Source organism: Gavia stellata, chromosome 1, assembly GCF_030936135.1.
Source record: "Gavia stellata isolate bGavSte3 chromosome 1, bGavSte3.hap2, whole genome shotgun sequence".
Taxonomy (NCBI): Eukaryota; Metazoa; Chordata; class Aves; order Gaviiformes; family Gaviidae; genus Gavia; species Gavia stellata.
In genome coordinates, this window is record NC_082594.1 from 71,271,088 (window position 1) to 71,291,303 (window position 20,216).

General features: G+C 44.8%; 1 protein-coding gene across 1 annotated transcript; it reads left to right on the plus strand.

Annotated features, from left to right (window-relative positions):
- Window positions 1–2,741: 2,741 nt before the first annotated feature.
- CREG2 (cellular repressor of E1A stimulated genes 2) lies at window positions 2,742–19,737 on the plus strand. The gene is made up of 4 exons (XM_059824809.1): window positions 2,742–3,143; window positions 5,868–6,037; window positions 17,315–17,428; window positions 19,228–19,737. Exons 1-4 carry the CDS (start codon window positions 2,742–2,744, stop codon window positions 19,373–19,375), a joined length of 834 nt encoding a protein of 277 aa, XP_059680792.1. The 3' UTR covers window positions 19,376–19,737.
- The last annotated feature ends 479 nt before the right edge of the window (window positions 19,738–20,216 follow it).

Here is a 20,216-nt window from a genome sequence, read left to right on the forward strand (position 1 = left end):
ATTTGTTTTGAAAAATAATAGAACGGCTTGCAGCAGGCACATAAAGTGTGAATGATGTATTAAAAAGCAGATGTGGCCTCCTATCAGACCTTTCCCAGCCTATGAGGAACCCCAACGTGTAACTCCTCTTGTTGGGTTAATTGATGTAAAATAAGGTTGGGTATCTGCAAAAGACCACGGGTTCAGCAGGAAAGAACAGTGAATACTTTTTTTATTCAATGAAGGGAGAAACAATGATTTGCAGTCCCTACAGTCAAAACATTGCCATGTTTCTTTTCTAATTTTCAGCTCATCCAGGTCATTTTTGAAGAGAGAATTACTAAAACTTCAACTAAGTTGGACCTTCCAGTCAGAAGGGAAGCACTTCTTACTCAAAGACACGGACAGACACGTTTCATTTTTGCCTCTGAGGAACGGCAAATCTTCAAAGAAAACCAGCCTGACTTGAAAATTCTTTATGTTAGACCGTTCTTACTCTTTGATACAACTTTAAGAAATACCATTTTAATTCTTTTAAATTTAAGATCTTTTTCTGGAAATACTAAATGCAGAACTGTGCTAGCAATGCAGTTATTGTAAGTTGTCACATGATTTGGTTGTTTGACTTTATTTGAATAAATCTTCAGAAGAAAAAGGTGACATATTTGTGGTTTGTTTTTATCTATTTCTCGTATTTTTTGTCATCAGGAAAGCTGAAGGACTACCTGAAGTCATCACGGTAAATTTATCTGGAAGCTACAGAACAGATGAATGACTCTGTGTCAATACTGCTTTGTGTCTAGAGTGAGTAATTCAAAATTGGTATTTACTGCGTATAGAACTTCGCGCTAATCCCTGTGACATGAAAAATTCCTGCTTTGTTTCCCATTTCTGCAGGATACAAGAGTCAATATCTCACATATAATTTTATTAACTGAAATATAATAGTTTGTATATAATGTTATGGATTTGTTTATGTCAGAAACTAGGTTGTCTGAACTTGTGCTATAAGCGAAGTACAAGCAAAGACTCCATAAAGAGAAACCCTGGAATAAATTCCTATTAAATAGTAAATACAGAGTACGAAATTTGTCTCTCACATGCATCAGATTGCATGAGGAAACTCCCTGAAACACCAGGGAATTGGGTTTTTAAGTATTTGTGAAGAGCTTGTCTGCAGGGAGTTGACTGGGCCTGGCTGTTATTTCAAGAAGGGACATTTCCTGAACTAGAGAAAAGCATTTGTCAGGAGCTTAGCAAGCTTTCACACATTTTGGTTTTGGAAATCTATGTTTATTTTCCACTTGCATCTACATTCTTCTGTCTCAGCTCAAGCACTGAAGTGGGAATCAATATTCAAAAGGGTGCTATTACAGCAGATGTAGACAGGGACATGTGCTAATGGAAAAGGTAGTCGTGTTACTCGATTTTGCTGATAAGATTAAGAGTTTGGTGGCAAAATTACATATGCTGGGGAAGTACCTTCACCCAAAATTCATTTGGGCCTTAAGGCCCATTACACCCATTTTCACCATTCCTTCAGGTTTTTTACAGTGAAGATAAAAAACAAAACAGAGGGTCTAGGAAAAATATAAGCTAAAAATACTCCATACTTCAGTCCACTTTTATTTGTAAAAGTTTATATTCTAGATGAGCTATGCAGCATGTTCTCATGGAACGATTAAGCCTAAGTTGTAACAGCAGACCAACCTTGTGATCTGTTCTTCACAGCTACGGAAAGGAAAGGTCTACTAGAAGTATCCAAGAACCTTGTGAAGCCAAAGGTTCCCGTGAGATTCATTCCTCCCTGTCTCCTATTGAACCTGTACCCCTTAAATAATTTACATGAGTGCAATGAAAGTTTGCAAGCATGCATTTTAAAGAATTCTAAGTTTGCATTGCCATACTGAAGGGGTCTACCGCCAAGAACAGAAAAGGAACAGGGATGCAAAAGCGCCTTTACTAAATAGGGCCATTGATATAAACTTAAATATACATTAAAATCTTTGCCTAATTAAAACCTTACCTGGGAAACATATAATTTAATAGCAGCTCCACGTCCTTACATGTCAAAACGAATCCCACGAGCACCGCAACTAATGAGGTCTGCCTTCCTAGGACTTGGGGTCTTGCTGTTGCTCGACCCCGGTGCCCAAACGAAGCTTTCCCTGCAACGGGAGCGCTCCCGTGGGCACGCTCCCTCCTGGATTATCTCTCTTCTCATAAATGGAGAGATCGCACCGCCTCCGCCTCGGTGGTTTCACGTGCCTGGTTTTGCGGTGCATCTAGAGAATTATTTTGTGAAGCACCCGCCGGGCTGCGCACCTGCCCGAGACAGTCCAGCAACTCACAAGTCCCCAGCGAACAAACACAGGGCAAACCCGCAGCGAGGCCCGCGTCCCCGGCTCAGCCCCGCGCGGCCGCCGAGCCCAGCGGGGCCGAGTTCCGCCCCAGCCGCGCCCGCTGCGAGCCCACGCCGCGGGTGGCCGTCCCACGGGTGTCACGGGCAGGTGGGGGCAGAGCCGACACTACAGCTGCCCTAGCCGCACGGGGGTGGGGAGGGGGCGCGCACTGAACGCTTGACGCCCGCCCGAACGGGGGCTGCGGCAAATGTTTGGGACTGCCGGCGGGGGGGGGGACGGGGGACGGGGGACACGACGGACGTTGCGGGGCGGGCTGCGGGCGAAGCGGCCGGGGCGGGCGGCGGCCGCAGGAGGGTGCTGCGGGAGCGGCGCGGCGCGGTGCGGGCGCTGCCGCAGAAGATGTCGGCGGGGCGGTGGCTGCCGGCGTGGTGGTGGCTGCCGGCGCTGCTGTGGGGCGGCGCGGGGGGCTACGTGGTGGTCAGCTCGGTGTCCTGGCCGCTGCCCGAGGGGGGCGCGGCGGCGGACGAGCTGCACAGCTCCTCCACGGAGGAGGCCCTCCCCGCGCTGCTGGAGGAGGCGGGCGGCCTCTGGAAGCAGAGCTACCCGGCCTCGGCTTACCGGGAGGACGCGGCCCTGGGCTCCGGGCCGGCGGCGCGGCGGCCGGGGCAGGGGGCCGCCCCCTCCAGGATGTTCTCCTACCGACGGGAGGGCGGCGGGGCGCCGGGCCGCGCCGGGACCGCCCGCTTCCTCGCCCGCCACAACAGCTGGGGCTTCGTGGCTACGCGGGCCGCGCAGGGACAGGTACGGTGCCCCCCCCCCGGTGCGCACGCCCGCGGGCTGCCGCCGTCACGCGTTACCTGCTAACGAGCGCCAGCCCCCCGCGGCCGCCCGGCGCTGGGGCCGGGAGCGGCGTGTTGGTCTGTTCCGCCGCCACCGGCGCCGATGTCAGCAGCCACCGAACGCGCGGGGAAAGTAGTAAAGACTCTTTCCAGGAAGAGAAATCGTGTTTGGAGTACCGCAGGGCAGGCACGCTGAAAAAAAACGCACCGGAGAGGCAGAGGAAAGAGCCACAACGTCGGTTTTGCAGACGTCGGGGTTTTTTTCTTTCCTTGCAGCACCCTCGGGCCCGCTCCTGGCCCCGCTGCCTGCCCCGGCCCCCGTGGGGTGAGCGGGGCCCAAGCCCCCTCTGCCTCCCCTGGGCTCTGGCTGTCACCCGGCGGGCAGAGAGAAGGAGCAGGAGCAGGAGCAGGAGCAGGAGCAGGAGCAGGAGCAGGAGGAGGAGAGCCTGCTGGGCTACCACAAAATCTGCCCATCCCGCAGCGGTCCAGCGGTACCAGCTTAAAGGACGATTTCTCTCTCAGGAGCGTTAAGCAAAATAGCTGGGCTGCACTGGAGAATCGGGGTCATTATTTTTTCCAGCTTTAAAATATTTCCCTTTTTAAAATGAAAGGTTGGCATGAGACACAGCATCCAATACCACCCAGACACAAGAAGAGAAAAAAAAAAAACCACAAAACAAAAAAGACAGCTTTAACTTTCTCTTGAAAGGATTCACAGGTTAAGTAACTTACAATTTAAAAAATGAAGTTAGAAGCACGTTAATAGAAAGCTTGGCTGAGATAGTGGCAGTTTATGTTATTGTGAAATACAAAGTAACAGGTTAAAAAAAGATACCATTAAAAAATATATATGTACACACACGAGGCCTGTAATTCTACATCAGATTGTCAGAAATCCTATTAAATCATATGAACTTAACTCTTCTGGTTTACGCTCTCACCAGAAACCCTTGGTGGAATTATTGCCGTAATATAGTCTGCAGTTAGCTGTCTCTAGTTACAACACAGAAGTAATACAGAAAAAGTGGATTCATAATAAAATTTGGAATTGATGAGGGGGGTGTTGCTGCTCTGAATGCTGCCTGTGATCGCAATTCTTTTTGAGAATCCACTGTAACATTAACTGTGCATGACAGACTGAGTATTTTAGGCAATGGAAACATGTCCTGCAATATTCCTGACAGCTACTGTTTTTTTTCATTGTAACTCTTAATAATAAACAAGTATTTTTAGCTTCTAAGTTATCTAGCTTCATTAAAGCATTCCTTCTAAGGAATACTAACAAGGACCATTTATAAGCATTATAAGCATTAAAATTTTAAAGGCATATAAACATTAAAAATCAGAAAGCATACAGTCCAGGTAATAACATCATCCAGGATTTTCTTATTAACTACTCATACTTAATTTGATTTTGATGTAAAGGATTTACCAGTTACATTGAATTAATGCTGAGGGGCGACCTTATCACTCTCTACAATTACCTGGAAGGAGATTGCAGAGAGGTGGGTGCTGGTCTCTTCTCCCAAGTGACAAGTGATAGGACAAGAGGAAATGGCCTCAAGTTGCACCAGGGGAGGTTTAGGCTGGATATTAGGAAAAATTTCTTTACTGAGAGAGTGGTGAACCATTGGCACAGGCTGCGCAGGGAGGTGGTGGAGTCACCATCACTGGAGGTGTTCGAAAAACGTGTAGACGTGGCACTGTGGGACATGGTTTAGGGGGCATGGTGGTGTTGGGTTGATGGTTGGTCTTGATGATCTTACAGGTCTTTTCCAACCGTAGTGATTCTGTGATTCTGTAATGTATTGACTGATAATTTTACTATTTAACATCTAATTGACCATGAGGAAAGAAATATCTGAAGGCATGAAAAAATAGTAATTCATTAAGTATCTGTCATCGTGATTTATAATGGGATGAAGGGCATAGTAGGAGTATAAATCATTATGGACAATATTAATGTGTGTCACTACTGGGCAAGGACATTTTTGCATGCATTACATCCACTGTGTGTACGCAGGTCAGTGTACGGGAGAGAACTTTTTGAGAACTTGGCTCCCTGGTGTCCCTCCTCTGACATGGGAGGAAGGTTTGCTCTGGCTGGCTTGGTGGCTGAGACCCCACCCGCCCCCCATAGCTGAGGTTCCTGTCCAGGCAGATGAGCTGACGTCCAGCTTGACTTCAAACACAACTCTAGCTAAAATGCCTTCCTCTCTCTCTTGGCAAACTGATCCAATCACGTTGCAAATCAAGTCCAAAAGGGGAGGCAAAATTAGCATAAAAAGCAGGCTGAATCAAGGCTAAATTAGGCTTTATATCCTTTTGGGTTTGAGAAAAGGTATCAGCACTGTTTTAGAGTAAACATTTCTTGGCGGTGATGGCATTGATTTTAATGCACTTAAACATTTCTAATTTGGTAGTTCCTTTAAGCTCAGTGGAAGAGAAAATGTTCTCTATAGGGTCGTGGACAGGACTGGGAAGAAGAAAGAGAGGAGACATCTGTTTTCATAGAAGCATGATGGACCTGATTTAGAAGAAGGTCTGTCTCACGATGACAACAGAAAGTGGGAGACTGAGCAATTCGGGGTTGCTCTCCTCTCTGCTAGAGCCCTTGAGGGAATCCCCGACATTGTAAACGGTTTACGTGCAAAGATGTAACCAGTTGCTTATTTGAATTTTGCAGATCCAAGGTATGCCCTATGGGAACTGTTTACTTTTCAGCGACGGTCCTGTCAATAACAGCAGTGGAATCCCTTTCTTCTACGTGACACCAAAGGATAACACTGTGGCAGATCTCCTGAAGAATCCCGTGGCTTCTCTGACCCTGCCAGAGGCAGATGGAAATTTCTGCAGGTAACAGAGTTTTATCTACCTACTGCCACCTTCAGTGAGAACAGAGTCCTCAGAACAAAATGCTGGGTCTCCATGTTCAATGTCCCGCTTTTATTTTTGGCTTTCACCGTCAGCTACACGCCCCTCCTTAGGTTTGTTTTGCAGTAAGTTGCCCCAGTAAAGCACGGTAAAGAAAAGCAGAAGTGTCACTGAAGTGTATTGTAGCATCAACAGCTGGAGTGGCTTTCAGCTTACACATTAACACACCTAAATTTTAATCTCTTCTTGGAGGTGCCTACATAAAATGTAGGTGTTCAAGATCCTATTATAGGCCATGGCAATCTAGTCAATAAAGTCAATAGGGTTTCAAGGGCTGTTCAAGTCACGGTAAAGCAGACACCCGTGTTCTGCAGAACAGCTCTGGAGGCCCTGCTGATTGCCTTGACCGTGCTCTAGCTCTCCAGGGTCTATAAGAGGATCTCAGGCTCTCAGTTCACAAGTTATACACTCAGGACCATGCCACTCTGTCAAAATTTCCACCTCTTCAGAGGGTACAATTGAGGATGATATCATCGCAAATTTTTGACATCTTATATTTCATAAACAATCCCCCACGTAAAGGAAGCCGGGTCTGAGATTTACTGATCTACAGCCAGCCCCGGGTTCACCTCCCCAGAGATAGCAGTGAGTTGACTTCTTCCTAATCATATGTACAATGAATAACTCCAGATTACTGAAGCTTTACATGTGTAAAATGTATGTATGTAAACTCAAAGATGATTCAATTTTCACCTCTCTTCTTGTCTCCTTGAAAAAGACGTATCTCCGCCATATGTTTGTTTACAGTCAAACATGTGGCAAACTTGGCTGGGTCACCCTTGTGTGAAGTGTTATTTCCAAAGGCCTCTTTACATGACGAGGTATATGACACCAAAATTGTGTCAGACAGGACTCCGTTCCCAAAGCAGAACTTAGCTGATGTTCCAAGGAGAGAGAGACAAGAATGGGAAATTACAGGCTGCTTCAGAAAGAAATAGCATTGAAAGTTTTTACCCCAACTTAAGGTCCTCTTTGGGAGAGGAGAGGTTCATCTTAAGAACTGGATCCCAGATTTCCCCAGCTGGGGATTGCCTTGGGTATCATCCCTCTTCTCAAGCCCGCTAACTGAGAACAACACTGGAAAAAGCACTGAATGGTAAATATAAAGCACATTACTGTTACACTTGTCTGTATTTGTCTCCAGAATATACTGTTTTCTTAAGAGTTACATGGTGGCAAAATGAAATGTTTCTTAGTCCTAAGCAGTACAAGTGATTTCAGGCTGACATCCCATTCCCAAGGAATGGAAGTCATGGCTTCCTCTTGCAACATCAAACACCTAATAGGAACCTTCCATTGCAATATTTGTTATGGTCATTCAGCTTTGAATGCTTGAAAAGGTCAACAGAGTGGTGAAGTTAACGCCAGAATGGTTCTGCTTGTTCCTTAAAATTATTTCATTAAATATTTTGAATTAATCCTTTAATAAATAAATGTATCAGTTCTTTCGTAACAGACTAATGGAGCTTATTCCTGCTTTCTAAGCTTTTTCATTCAATCAAATAGTAAGCTGAATATCTAGACCAAGTGCTTAAAAATGTATGTGAAGTCCTATGTCCTATTTTCAGAGGCTCAAGACTCAGAGCAGCTTCCATTGACGATAACTGCTGGCATTGAGCACTTCTGAAAACTACACACCCGTTTAGGCACTTAAGCGTGGACTTTCATCCCTGACTTTAAAAAGCCACTCTTGAAAGTCTTTGCCTTTTATGTTTTAGCAATGTCACTGCCCAATTAACCTGTTTGGGAAGTGCCAATTCATCAACAAAAGGAAATGCTGCATGATTTATAGAAATATGAAATTCATATACATCACAACCCTTTGAGAATATTTATTTGCTGTCTTTCCATTAAGTACCTATTAATTTCCAAACCAAACCACTACCCTTTTGTTCTGTGTGCCAGAGATTTGCTGCTGTTTGTCTTGCAGCCAGGGCAACCTGGATTCTGCCACCCGACTCTCTAGTCTCCTCCACAGCCTGAGACCACGTTCTCAGGTGAGAAGAGCTCTCTGGGCACCAGCAAGGAGCTAAACCTGGATTTCCAAGACAGCTTAGGCCAAACTAATTACCAGTGGCCACATCCCCACTCTCCCTCCCTATGACCAGTCACATGGTCTCCCCCTGTCCCTCTTTCTCACATCAGCTCTGGGCTTTGCCTGACCCTGAGTTGAAACATAAATCTGAAAAAAATTAACCCAATAATATGAATAAGGTTTTCTGCCGGTCCTTCTTCCTTTCTTCCCATGGCCGCTGCTGCTCCCAGCTATGCAATCCCATCCCCTCCCTTCAGCTGACCATATGGTGGGCCTATTTTAGCTCAGTAACCCAGCAGAAATCTCTTCCTTTTTTCTTTTTTTTTCTGGATGACATTTCTACTGGGTTAGTAACTTAAATCAGCTCCCCAAGAACCAGAGGAGTGCAAAGGAGAGGGGAAAGGAGAAGGTGGATGAAAATAGGACATCCTCATTTTAGCATGTAACTGTACTCTAAATATTGAGCTTACTACTGAATTGAGTGCACAGATTCAGAGTCTGATCAGTGCTCCTTGCATTATTTTGTTCCTACGTTCAGTTTGTTTTTCATTATTTCTGGAGTTCTTATCTGGAACAGATGTTGGCTGGCATTTGTACAAAGAACCAGCGATACGGAGAATGAAAAGCTGGGGCATTTCTTGAGCTGCAGTTTGCGTTTTTGATGGTAGCTAGGATGTGAGCAAGCTTTGGAGCTGTCTCATAGCCAGGATGTATGTGGGCACTGGGACTTTAACTTTCTTTTTCCCCTTCCCTCTGTAACCAGGGTCAGAAATGAATTTACATTTTAAACTAGCAACCCATGAGTGATTTTAACATTTTAAACTAGCAACATCTAGTTTAAACTGCAGCCCTGCACAGCATCCTACCATCACCCCACAGAAAGGGCTTCTGTGGGCCGCGCAACAGTGAAGAAGACAACAGGGGTGTCCGGGCCCTGCTGCCAGTGCTTGGGGTTGCCTGTCCCCAGCACTGCCGGCCGCACTGGATGCGCTGCTGGTAACACAGCCAACTGGCCAGCTCTGCCGCGGGCAGCCCGAGCATCCCTCTCGGGGTGCGCTCTACCTGCTGAGATAGCCAGGCTGTGCCGTGCAAACAGCGCGTAACATCCTTGGTGCAAAGCTCCATGTGGTGGCTCAGGTTTTGTACACCAGGTTTCTTCCACTTCTTTGCTCACACTATAGGAGAGGTAAGACCTTTTACTCTGAGAGACCTCAGGTCCCGCTAGTATTAAGACGGTATCTGTGGGGTTTCCTTCGCAAAGGAAAGTGTCATTTATAGATGGTTTTAATACCAGAAGTTCTCTTGGTCAAGGGCATCATTAATTGTTTTGGCTTCAAAATAATTATACAAAATAGCTAAATGAATAATGCTCTACGTGAGAAAGTTCATGTCCTCGTACGCCAGCAATGTATTTGTAGCTTGTTTTCATGTGGAATTTTATTAGAATTTCATTATTAACCTACTCTGAGTTTCAAGAATTAAATAAATGCAAAAGCTGGTCGATGCCTGTAGTCAATGCTCCTGGGAGTATTTGGCACTCTCCTGAAAAATGCTTCTGACCTATGGCACGCAAAAGAAATCTCTGGCCTTTAGAAAGAAAACATAGCTGACATTTCAATAGTCTTCTTGTATCTAATGAGTATCAAGTGACTTGTGTGCTTGTACATCAGTTTTATATTAAATTTATTTAGTAGCAAATTTCATTTGTTTTGTTTCAGAACAGACTCAAACTTTGACAATAAGCATTTTCACTTTTGGGGATGTGAGGAATACAGGGTGGCCTTTTTGGTTCTCCAGCCTTAATATTTAATCAGCTGGAGAAAAAATTTGAAACGCCTAATCTAATAAGAGAAATAACATGTAATAACGAAAGAAAGAGAGCTGCGATGCATCTGAATAGGCACTAATTGTGAGACATTATAATGTTGCTGCTACAGTCTGGATTCCTCATCTCTGACCTAGAGATTGCCATTTCCCAGAGGGAGACAGGCTGAGCTTCTCTGAGAAGGCTCTCTGATGGCCAGGCTATGGAAAGCATTTGTTAGCAACTACGCTGCATCCTATCTGAAGGCTGATAAATGGAAAATAGAGGCAAGAAAAATTAAATGGTTCAGGTCTATAAATAGACTAGAGCTGGCATGTCTATGCCACCAACAAGCTGAAAAGATTGAGCCCCATTCTTACAGCTTTCAGAGGGAGCAAGACCGAGCCCGACGTTAAAGAATAGAGCAGCTATTGTTCTAAACGCATTTGCCAACGCACAGGCTGCTCAGAGGATCTCCCTTTCCAAGTAAGCTCCTGGGCCTGCCTCATTACAGCTGCAGTCTGGAAAACAGGCAATTAATTTTAAACGTGTGTCGCCTCCTTGACATCAGGTTCAGCACATTCGTAGGGACCAGCTGCAGCTTTCTTAGAGAAGGAACGGTTACCCGGCTGCCATGAGCTGGTTTTCATACAAGGGAAAAATAAAGAAAAGCAACGAGCTTTGGAGCCAGTCCACCAGTTGGTTTTCCTTTGCTATTAGTTTGGAGGATGGTGTTTCAAATCCACACTGCAGACTGCGACTGATTTTGAGGGACTCAGATTCCTCTCCTGGGTTATGACCTGCATCACAGGTGGCTCTGTCAGAGCCATTTTACACACCATGCTTCATCTACTGCTTGAGGTAGCAGATCAGCACAACCAGGCAGATATAAGCTGGCTCCATAGGTTTCCTAAACTCTGCATTGAAAAGGCTGACGGGAAGCGCCAAGCATCTCCAATGCTTCTGGATACCATCAGGCCATGGGAAGAGGAGAATAATTTGGTGGGTTAGGGTCCTTGCTACATGATGGATCAGCAGCGTGCATAAACTGCTGACTTCATTCCTGGGCAATCCTGAGAGATGATAAGGCTGCCATGGGTGGCAGACAAAACTTTTGAGATGTCAGTCAGCCATCCAACATATAGTTGCCTCTGGATATGTAGAGTCGCTGTCTGTTAACACAAGGATGAATATAACAACGACATTTGGCACTGCACCTTCACACAAAGAGAAATGACGCACGCAGAAGACAAAGGCTGAATCCAGACATCCCTCAATTTTTGAAATCCACCTCCTGGCTCTGTGGCACAGACACATTTCTAGTTCTGGTATTTATATTGGCCCTTTTTAGTCATATGCAAATAATTATGTCAGTAGCTGTTCCTGAAAAATCTGTATTTAAAAAAATCAGGAAGATACCAAATTAGAAATTCAAACATGAAACCTACTATCATCATGACCCAATGCACTCAATATAGCTCTAAATTACTATTTTCTTTCTGTATTCTTAAATAGCCAACTTCCCAAAATCCCTTTCTAGTGAAGTAGTATGTGTTTCTCTGACTCTCTTTACAGAAATAGTTGATGCTGTGATTCTTTTTTTTCTTCCCTGTGAATTGTCTATGGTTAAACTATATAAAAATTTCCTGTCTGAAACACAGAGTTCAGTTAAAGCAATGAGTTGTTATTGTCAATGAAGACAGACAAACAGGGTGACTTCACTTAAGAAATTCTAATTAAAACATTCTAGGAAGGACTATCTTCTAGGAAGAGTGAAATTATGTAAAACATGAAAGCAGGTATACTATGAATGCAGGCTCACTTATATGCAGAATAGCCATAGTACCAATACTTTTCAGCTCCCAAGCCTGACTTCAGATTCAGAACAGAAGACTGCTTGTCCAAAAGCAAAAGCAAAGATGCCTTTTAACTACCTTTGCTGGCTCTCAAACATGTCTGATAAAGAAATTCTTGTCAAAATCAGAGCAGGGTAGGACAAAACTGCCCAGCTGTATCTAGCTGAAGGCCAGCAACAGCTTTTCAGATTATGAAATTGCTTTCCGCAGAGATTTTGTTTGACGTTCATGCCACGCAGATTAGCAGCACCAATACATTCTTTCTGCCTCAGAGACTCTGGTAGTTAGTGGTGAGCAAATGAAATGTATGAGGAGGATAACTTGCTTTCCAAAATTAATCACATTTATGAATCAAAATTATAAGCGCTTTACAATAATTCTCTGAGGACACAGCATTTCCTTCCTTCCTTTCTGTGGATTTCAGGGGACAAAAAACCCTATGATGCATTGCGTATACTAGAAAATAACTCTGAGTCTTCACCTCATGCCCAGTTTGAGGCTAGGCGAAGAGGAGCCTGCACAGGGTGACAGGGTACCTACCTTGCATCCATGGGAGGTGGCAGGGATGAGCTGTTCCCCACCTCCTAATTGCATGGCTTTGTACAGCTGCTGCTGCTGCTGCTGTGGGAAGGTCAGTATGTGTGCAGACAGTCATTGCCCTTATGCCAGCTGCATGCTCTAAAGCAGAAAAAAAATGTAGGAAGACTGTTCTCTTGGCTCTCTGGCTTTCCTTTTCTGCAATAGGAGAAAGCTGCTTCCCAACTTCTTTTCTTTTCCATTCTGCTCAAGAAACAGAGGGGTAGAAGCAGTGCTTTCTCACAGGGCAGGGAGAACTGCATTCAGGGGAGATGGGGAGGATTTATGGATCCTGACAGGGAAGATGGAAGGTCCTGTCTGCTCAGGGGGGTGGAGGAGGAAGGCAGCTCCTCTGTGGGAAAAGGAGGCTGGGGAAGAAGAAAAAGAGAGAGATTCCCCTCCACAGACCCCTGATTTCTCCCCCAGTCCCTGGAGCGTTACTGAACCCTCCCACCTTCCTCCTACCAATTCCTTCTCAGGGACATCTGGCTTTCCTTCCCAAATGCCTCCTGAACTCCTATTTTTCCTTTACTGCTGATCCATGCCAGATGTGTTTCACCTCACTAACGGGCTGCAGAGGCTGAGAATGAAGATAATACTCAGAGGTGCTTTTGGTCAGAAGCCAGGAGACGCAGCATTGTCAGTCAAAGCAGAGATCTCAACTGCGAAAGGGAATCCTATCAAATCCCAGCATCATCACCTCGTCTGCCAATATAACCACATCAGCCTGAATTATGGGCTCATCAGGTCTGCACTTGGCTAGTTGTTGTATAGGAACCTTCTAATTAAAATCCAAAAGATGGCTAGTGTAGTAAACAAATTAATGAGTAGGTGGCACTCTTTACTCTGAACCACTCTTGAACCATGACCCAGAAGTGCTACACAGTAAATTAAGTGGGACGTGTTCCCCAGCAGCACGCTGCGCTGTTGGGAAACATATTTCACTTGGACATAGGCTTCTCCTTAGGCTCAGTAAAGCTGGCACCTTTGTAAGCGCATGCACCTCATGCTCTCATCTCACATGCTTGGAAGAGACAACTGCCTGGACCGGGTCAATCTCTGCATACCTAGTTTGCTCACCGTAAGCAGAGGAACGGAGACAATCAATCAATTCCTCTTTCTTCACAAATCAGATGAATAATTAAGATAATCTCTTTTAATGCACAGTGTTCTTATACAATGCATAAACTGAATCTTTTTCCATTTTAATCTGGCTTCCCTCAATTTCTGCAACAAGGTGTATGTATTTCACATAAGCATAAAAAAATAAAGGTGTTCCCTATTGCTTGGTCCCCTTCCACAGTTCCCTGCTTTCTCTTTCCCTCGGTTCATATTTTATAATAGCCTTCATGAAAACCTCTCCAGGGAGACAGAGGACGTTTCCTCGACAGAGAGCGTCACCGGCATGCTGTCCCTCCCCATGGCTCTGCCTCCCCCTTGTTCCCCATCAGTAGTGCACAAATGTTATATAAAGTCATTCCTCCTCACCTACTTGTTCTTGTGCCAACAGAGATAAAAGGAACCCAAGGACTGAGAGCTGAATATGCATTTACTTATACAGAAGGCAAGAAATTACTAGTGAATGCATGACTAGACCCTACAGATGTGAGGGAGGAATATTTTAGTAAATATACCTATTTATCCCTGGCATCCCTTTATTATTTTTAGTAAAAAGATGAGCTATATCCCTGGCTATATTCCTTTATTCCTGGGAAGCAAAGCTTGTATTTACATTAGTTGCACCGGTAACACCACTGAAAATTCAAGACCTGTTCACAATAGAGGTAGAAGCAGTAGCTGTAAGTTTAGTGATTTTTGATGGTTTAGAAAGTATAAAAGTAATCATGCATTATTAAGGAAATACTATGCCAAAAATGATGTGGAAACAGATTTACTTCAGAATATGAAGGGCTCCTTTGATAAAGAAAATACTCTAATACTAATGTAAGATTAGAATACAAGGTTCCTATTCTGAAATAGAAAACCTATGATAAGAGGCAGTGCTAAAAGCAAAGCCAACAAAGTAGTAATGCAATGTACCGAACCCAAATGTAACATTGTCTTGTTCAGCTCTTCCAAAACTTCATCAAACATAATCTTAACAAGTAATTTGTTTGCCTCATTTCCCAGAAAAACAAACTGACCCTCCAGCATATTATTCCAATGTGCAAAATACAGTTTGAATAACTTTAACGGGGAATGATAGTATTGTGTGTGTTGGTTAGCGTTAGACCCTGACCCACGAGGGAAGAACATAGAGAAAACTGCAAACAGAAGAAGCAGCCAGGGAAAAAAACAGAAATAAAACCATTCAATATGTACGTACAGTGAGTGGCTTTCATTGTCAGCCAAATAAGTGGAGAGCAGTTTTTCCTGTAAATCAGGGAAGAGTCACATCTGACACCAGTCCTATCAGGCAAAACCATCTCAGCAAAGGCAGGCAGGATTCACTGCTTAACCACAGCAACGTCAGGTCTACTGCCTACTCAAAATAATGAGTATGCTTTTAGAATAAACATGTATTTGCACAAAAAGATCAACTGCTTGTAATTTGAGAAGGTGTCAGACCAAAATCTCTCACTGCTCCTTATCACGCCCAAATCTATCGCCTTGATCCACTCTGTGAAATGCAGACATTCTTTAATAACAATTTCTTTCTAATTCCTCTCTGAAAGTAATTCCTCTCTGAAAGTAATTAACAACGTCTTGCCTAGGAGATACAGCCAAGATAGGCACTTGCAAATACGCCTGCTTTTCCCAGCTCTTTAGTTGTTTTACAGTACTGTTACGCTCCGGAGGAAAGGTTTCACACACACAGATACACAGTTACTAGTTTAAAGCAAACTTCTGAACTGAAATTTTGCTAGCAAGAAGTCCCTTCCCTTCCATATTTTTAAGAGTCATCTAGTTAAATATATAAAGGTAGGTAGAGGCATCGATGCAGTATTAAGCACAAAAGATAACAACAGATCAGGAGATCACTTCAAATGGACTTTAAGACTGCTATCCAGGGCCAACAGTTGGAAGAGTGTGGATCTGCACTGCCCTGGCTTCTGGACACGCAGGCCCTGGGATGACACCCTTTGTATGTGGGATTCGGCTCCTCTCTACAGCTGCATACACTGTATTCACCTATATTTATTTGTGGCTTGGTGGGCGAGCTTCTCGTTGGACCACGGATGCCGAACAGGCCACACAACACCCAAAGCCTACGCAAAAGAAATGCCAGGAGCTACGGGTGTCCCCGGGGCATGGAGCCGTGCTGCTGAGGGACAGGATGCTCTCAGGCCGCTGTAAGCCAGCTGGGAAACCGCATCTTCAGCACGCAGTAGGAGTTAGCGTTGAGGATCTACAGCGTGCCAAGGTGACCATGTAGACAGGTTTGTACTCTGAAGATACGCTGATAGAAATAAACCCAGTGTCAGGGTAGGGAATGCAGATTTTCAGGTACTGAGAACACCATTCATTTATTACTGCATAATAAAAAAAAAGTGTACTGGAGAAAATTAGACCATTATTTATTGATGTGAACAGAAAATTTGAGCTTGATCCTTGGCGGCTGCCCTTCCTGCCATGCAGAAGAGGCGGTAGAGGAAAAAGAGTACGAGTGGAGTTTGTCCAGAGGTCGTTAAGCTGAACACCCCCTGCAGACAACTGCTGCTCCAGACTGAACAGGATGCTGAAAAAATATCCCAGAGATGATGTGACTGCAAATGGCTCTTTGGGGCTCAGGCTACAGATGGTGCCACGTGCTTACTGGGCATAGCTGAGTATCAATCAGCCTGCTATATACTTCCTTGCGTGTCTCTGTTCATGGCCCTATCTATAAAAGCAGATACTTCTTCCAGTGAGCTACACAGTCTTTCATAACCATCTGCGGGGAATCTGCAGGTGTTAAATTAGCTGCAGGAGGATGCCCATATGTTTCCTGCATGCAACAGACACATATTGAGAATTACAACCAAAAAAAAAAGAGCCATTGCAGATTGCACATAGTTAAGGCTAAAGGGCTCAAGCCAAGATCTTTAAGTAAAATCGCACACAGATGAGATGTAATTGAGTGTGATTTGCTGCTTCAGATTAAAGCACAGAAAAGAAGAAACGCAGTCTTCATTTCCTAATGTAGTTTTTCGGGCTTATGTTCTTATGTGGGGAGACAGTCCTGTGAGATGCTAAGCAGTCTCAAACTGCTGGCAATGGCACTTGGGGCTGCTCAGCACTTGCCAGGATCAGGCCATTGCAGTCATTTCATACAACTTTTTTTTGCAACTGGTCAATTTACTTGTGATTTATATCCTTGTATTGTATATGACAGAGTCAGCAATTGCCCTGCAGCTGCTAATGAAAGTTATTTATCATTACTGTATAGAAAGAGCCAAAAAGCAACAAGTACGTTCCCTGTCTTGGTCTGAAGGATGAAGGCAGTTGGAGAATAATTTTTAATAGACCTTACTTGTCTCTTTGGTGTAAAGCAGTTGAAAAATGGGTAAAAATGAACAAGGACTGAGTTTCTAGGATAGGCACAAGGAAAAGACCTTATGTTTTACACACAAATACACATATGCATGCTTATTTTGTAGGCATAGGCACAGACTAACCATCTCACTATTTCTCTTCAGAATCCTGAATTGAGGTCTGTACATATGTCTGGGGAAACCGCCATTTTCACATTTTTTACAATCTAAAATATATTAATCCAGTTTTTAAGAGCATAAATTAAGACTAAGCAAATCTCTACAGCAGAGATCAGTTTCAGGTGAGTATTCCTTCAAGAGCCCCCCCCAAATGTTATAGCTGGGTGTACAAAAGACTTGCAAGGCTTGACAAAATATTACAGCTTTTTATATGCAAGCAGGAATTTGTATTTCTCCAAAACCCTTAACAAAGAAACCAAGCTATTACACATGAGCATTCTCCTCTGTGCACAGAAAAAATGTAATTGATCCTGAGGATCCAAGGTGCGCCAGGCTGACTCTCACAGGACAGATGGTCACGGTGCCTCCGGAGGAAGTGGAATTTGCCAAGCAAGCAATGTTTTCCAGGTCTGTATGTAATAGCCACATAGTAGAGTGCAGCCTGCAGGTTTGAGACAAGTATGTGGCCGTTTGGTACAGAAAATCTGAGAACTAACAAGCCTGATCTTTACTTTGGAGCCATGAAGCATGTTGGCTCCTGTGTGGCTTGGAATGACAGGCATTGCTGTGCGTCCTCCGTTTAACTCTTGAGGTAAATGCAATTAGTCAGTATTGGGCTCCGGTAAGGCACGTGGTTTATAATCTGGGGACTATGAAAATATTTCACCTGGCTCCGAGGAGAGATTCGGTACATCCAGGGTGTATTTGTTACCTTTAACGATTCTTCCCCACTTTAGGACAGGTAGTGCTCTTCAGCCACAGCCCCCTGCTCAGAGATGGGGCAGAGCTCTGCTGCCTTTGGGCTCACACCTGTTTGCAGGGTGGAGCTTACCGGTTTTATTACCTCTCCTGACACACCACAACACCTGCTACCAAAGCCCTCATACTTACAGAACAGTCTCCTTTGAACCGATGCAAGCACAAGCCTGACACACACACACACCCGGGGCGTGCCCCCGTGTCCTCCAGTGGGACTTCAGAGTAACAGGCACGAAAAGCCGGAACCTTAGCTGGGGCACACACCTCCCAGACAGGCTGCCAGGGATGGTCCTCCAGGCACACCCCGCCTGGTCAATCACATACTGCTGGGAAACTGGGATGAGCTGGGATCCGAAAGAGCCCAGAGGCGATATTCCCTCTAGCCTGCTGGAAGGGGTTAGGGTGGGACCCTGTCAGCGGGTGTCCCATCGATAGCAAATATGGGACCAGGGATGCATGGGGCCTATACTGGCACACAGGCCTTTTTTACAAACTTTGCAGAAATCAGATTCCTACGCAAGCCAGAGTCCACCAGCACCTTGGCAGCGGATGCTCCGCTGTCAGGGAGCAAAAGCCAGACTGAGACGGTGAGGGCTGCCGGGGCTCACCCCATCCAACGCTGACAGCAGCTGGAGCCCTTTCCCAACGCCACAGTTGTGGGTGCTCAAAGGGACATCTCAGAAAATGGTGGGAAACCCCAGCTCAGCCCAGAGGTTGCCAAACCAAACGCCGCCTCTGCAGGGGCAGAGGGGCAATGGGCCAACCCTGCCCTGACTTGTACCGCTTCCCCCCATGCTCCCGTGAACGCTGCGACTCGAGCTGTTGTATCTGCTCCGTGCACCGCTGCCGAGCATCCCACAGCATCCCACAGCATCCTCTGCGGAGGCACCCGCGGGGGCTTGGGGACCAGATGTCTGCACCCAGTATTGCTGGCAGGAAGGGTCTCTGAGCTAGCTGTAAGGGCAGGCCCAAGAAATGAGATAGAAATACAGGACTGTAGCAAGCAACAGCTCAAAGAGGCTGGGCTCTGCCTGCTAGCCAGTTTTATTAGCTCTCCTGCCATGCTGCCACAACTGCTACCAAAGGTGTAGTATTTTCAGAACACTCTTTCCTTTGAACAGATAGAAGCACAACCCTGACACACATTCAGCGCATCTCCTCTAACCGTTTTTCACTTACTTAGACAACAAACAACATCTGCCCTTAGAGATTGGGTTCTGCAACGGGGGACGGTGGCGTTCACCGGCTGCCTTCGCTGCAGTTCTCACCAGACCAGGGCGTGGAAGATCATACATGTTACCGCAAGGGAGGGCAAAAAAGATGAATGGCGGTGGTTCTCAGATCTCAGGTTTCACTCTGGCTGAGCACGCTAGGCTGAAGAAAAAAGCAGACTATGCATATGCTTTGGCACATTTTTTAATTTTTTTTTCTTTTCTTTGTCCTTCCAGGCACCCGGTGGTAAGAAAGTGGCCTCGCAGCTATGAGTGGTTCTTCATGAAAATGAACATTGAGCACATCTGGTTTCAAAGCTGGTATGGAGAAGTTTCTGCCATTGCAGTAGAAGAGTATTTCAAAGCAGTTCCAAGCAAAGGATGACTGAATGGGCTTCGAGATAGAGATCTGAGTTTCCTTTCCAAACACCTTTAAAATTTCATGCTGGATGGTTACTTTACAGTGATTTTTTTTTTTTCCCCAAAAAGGCTTCAAAAAAGCGCTGTCTTACATGGACCAGAGTGAAAATAAACCAACACAGACTTTCAAATTATAAAGGAGACGTGGATACAAGCCCTACCCTGCAATGTGCGAACGTGTCATTTCAAACAGGCAATGCATCATCTTGAATGCTGCTTAAAAATGCTTTGTATCTGTTTGTTTTGACTTTTATTGCTGTGTACCCACAGGGAAACTACAGTATGTGCTAAATATAATGTTCTGATTTACGGAAAAAGCAAATTGCCTACTCAGAACCCTGCATGCATTGTGGAGGTATTACTGCTGCTTGGTCTCCCTTGATTTCTAAGTAATCTAAAACAAGCTTAATAGCTGCAAATCTAGATATTTAAGATTTTTTTAAAAATTTTGCTAAAGCTGTCCTCATTTGCTAACTTACATTTTCTACATGTGCTTTTCCCTAATTATCTGATTTAATATTTCACTTGGAAATTGAGTAGAAATTCTCTCTTTTAGTAGAAAAAATGCAAGCAGCTCAAACAACACGCCTCCAGTACAACTTGTCTCTCACTGACGCAGAGCTGATTAAACATGTTAAGGGCCCAAACCAAATCAGCCCCACAAGGATTATCCCAATACAAGTATAAACATTCTCATAAGAAGAATTTAAGTAAATGTTCTCAGCTAGCCTGTTCCTATTATGAGACAGGAAAAGTATTTTTAATAGTCTGTAGTCCCAATTTTTTTTGCATCCCTTCTCCAGCCA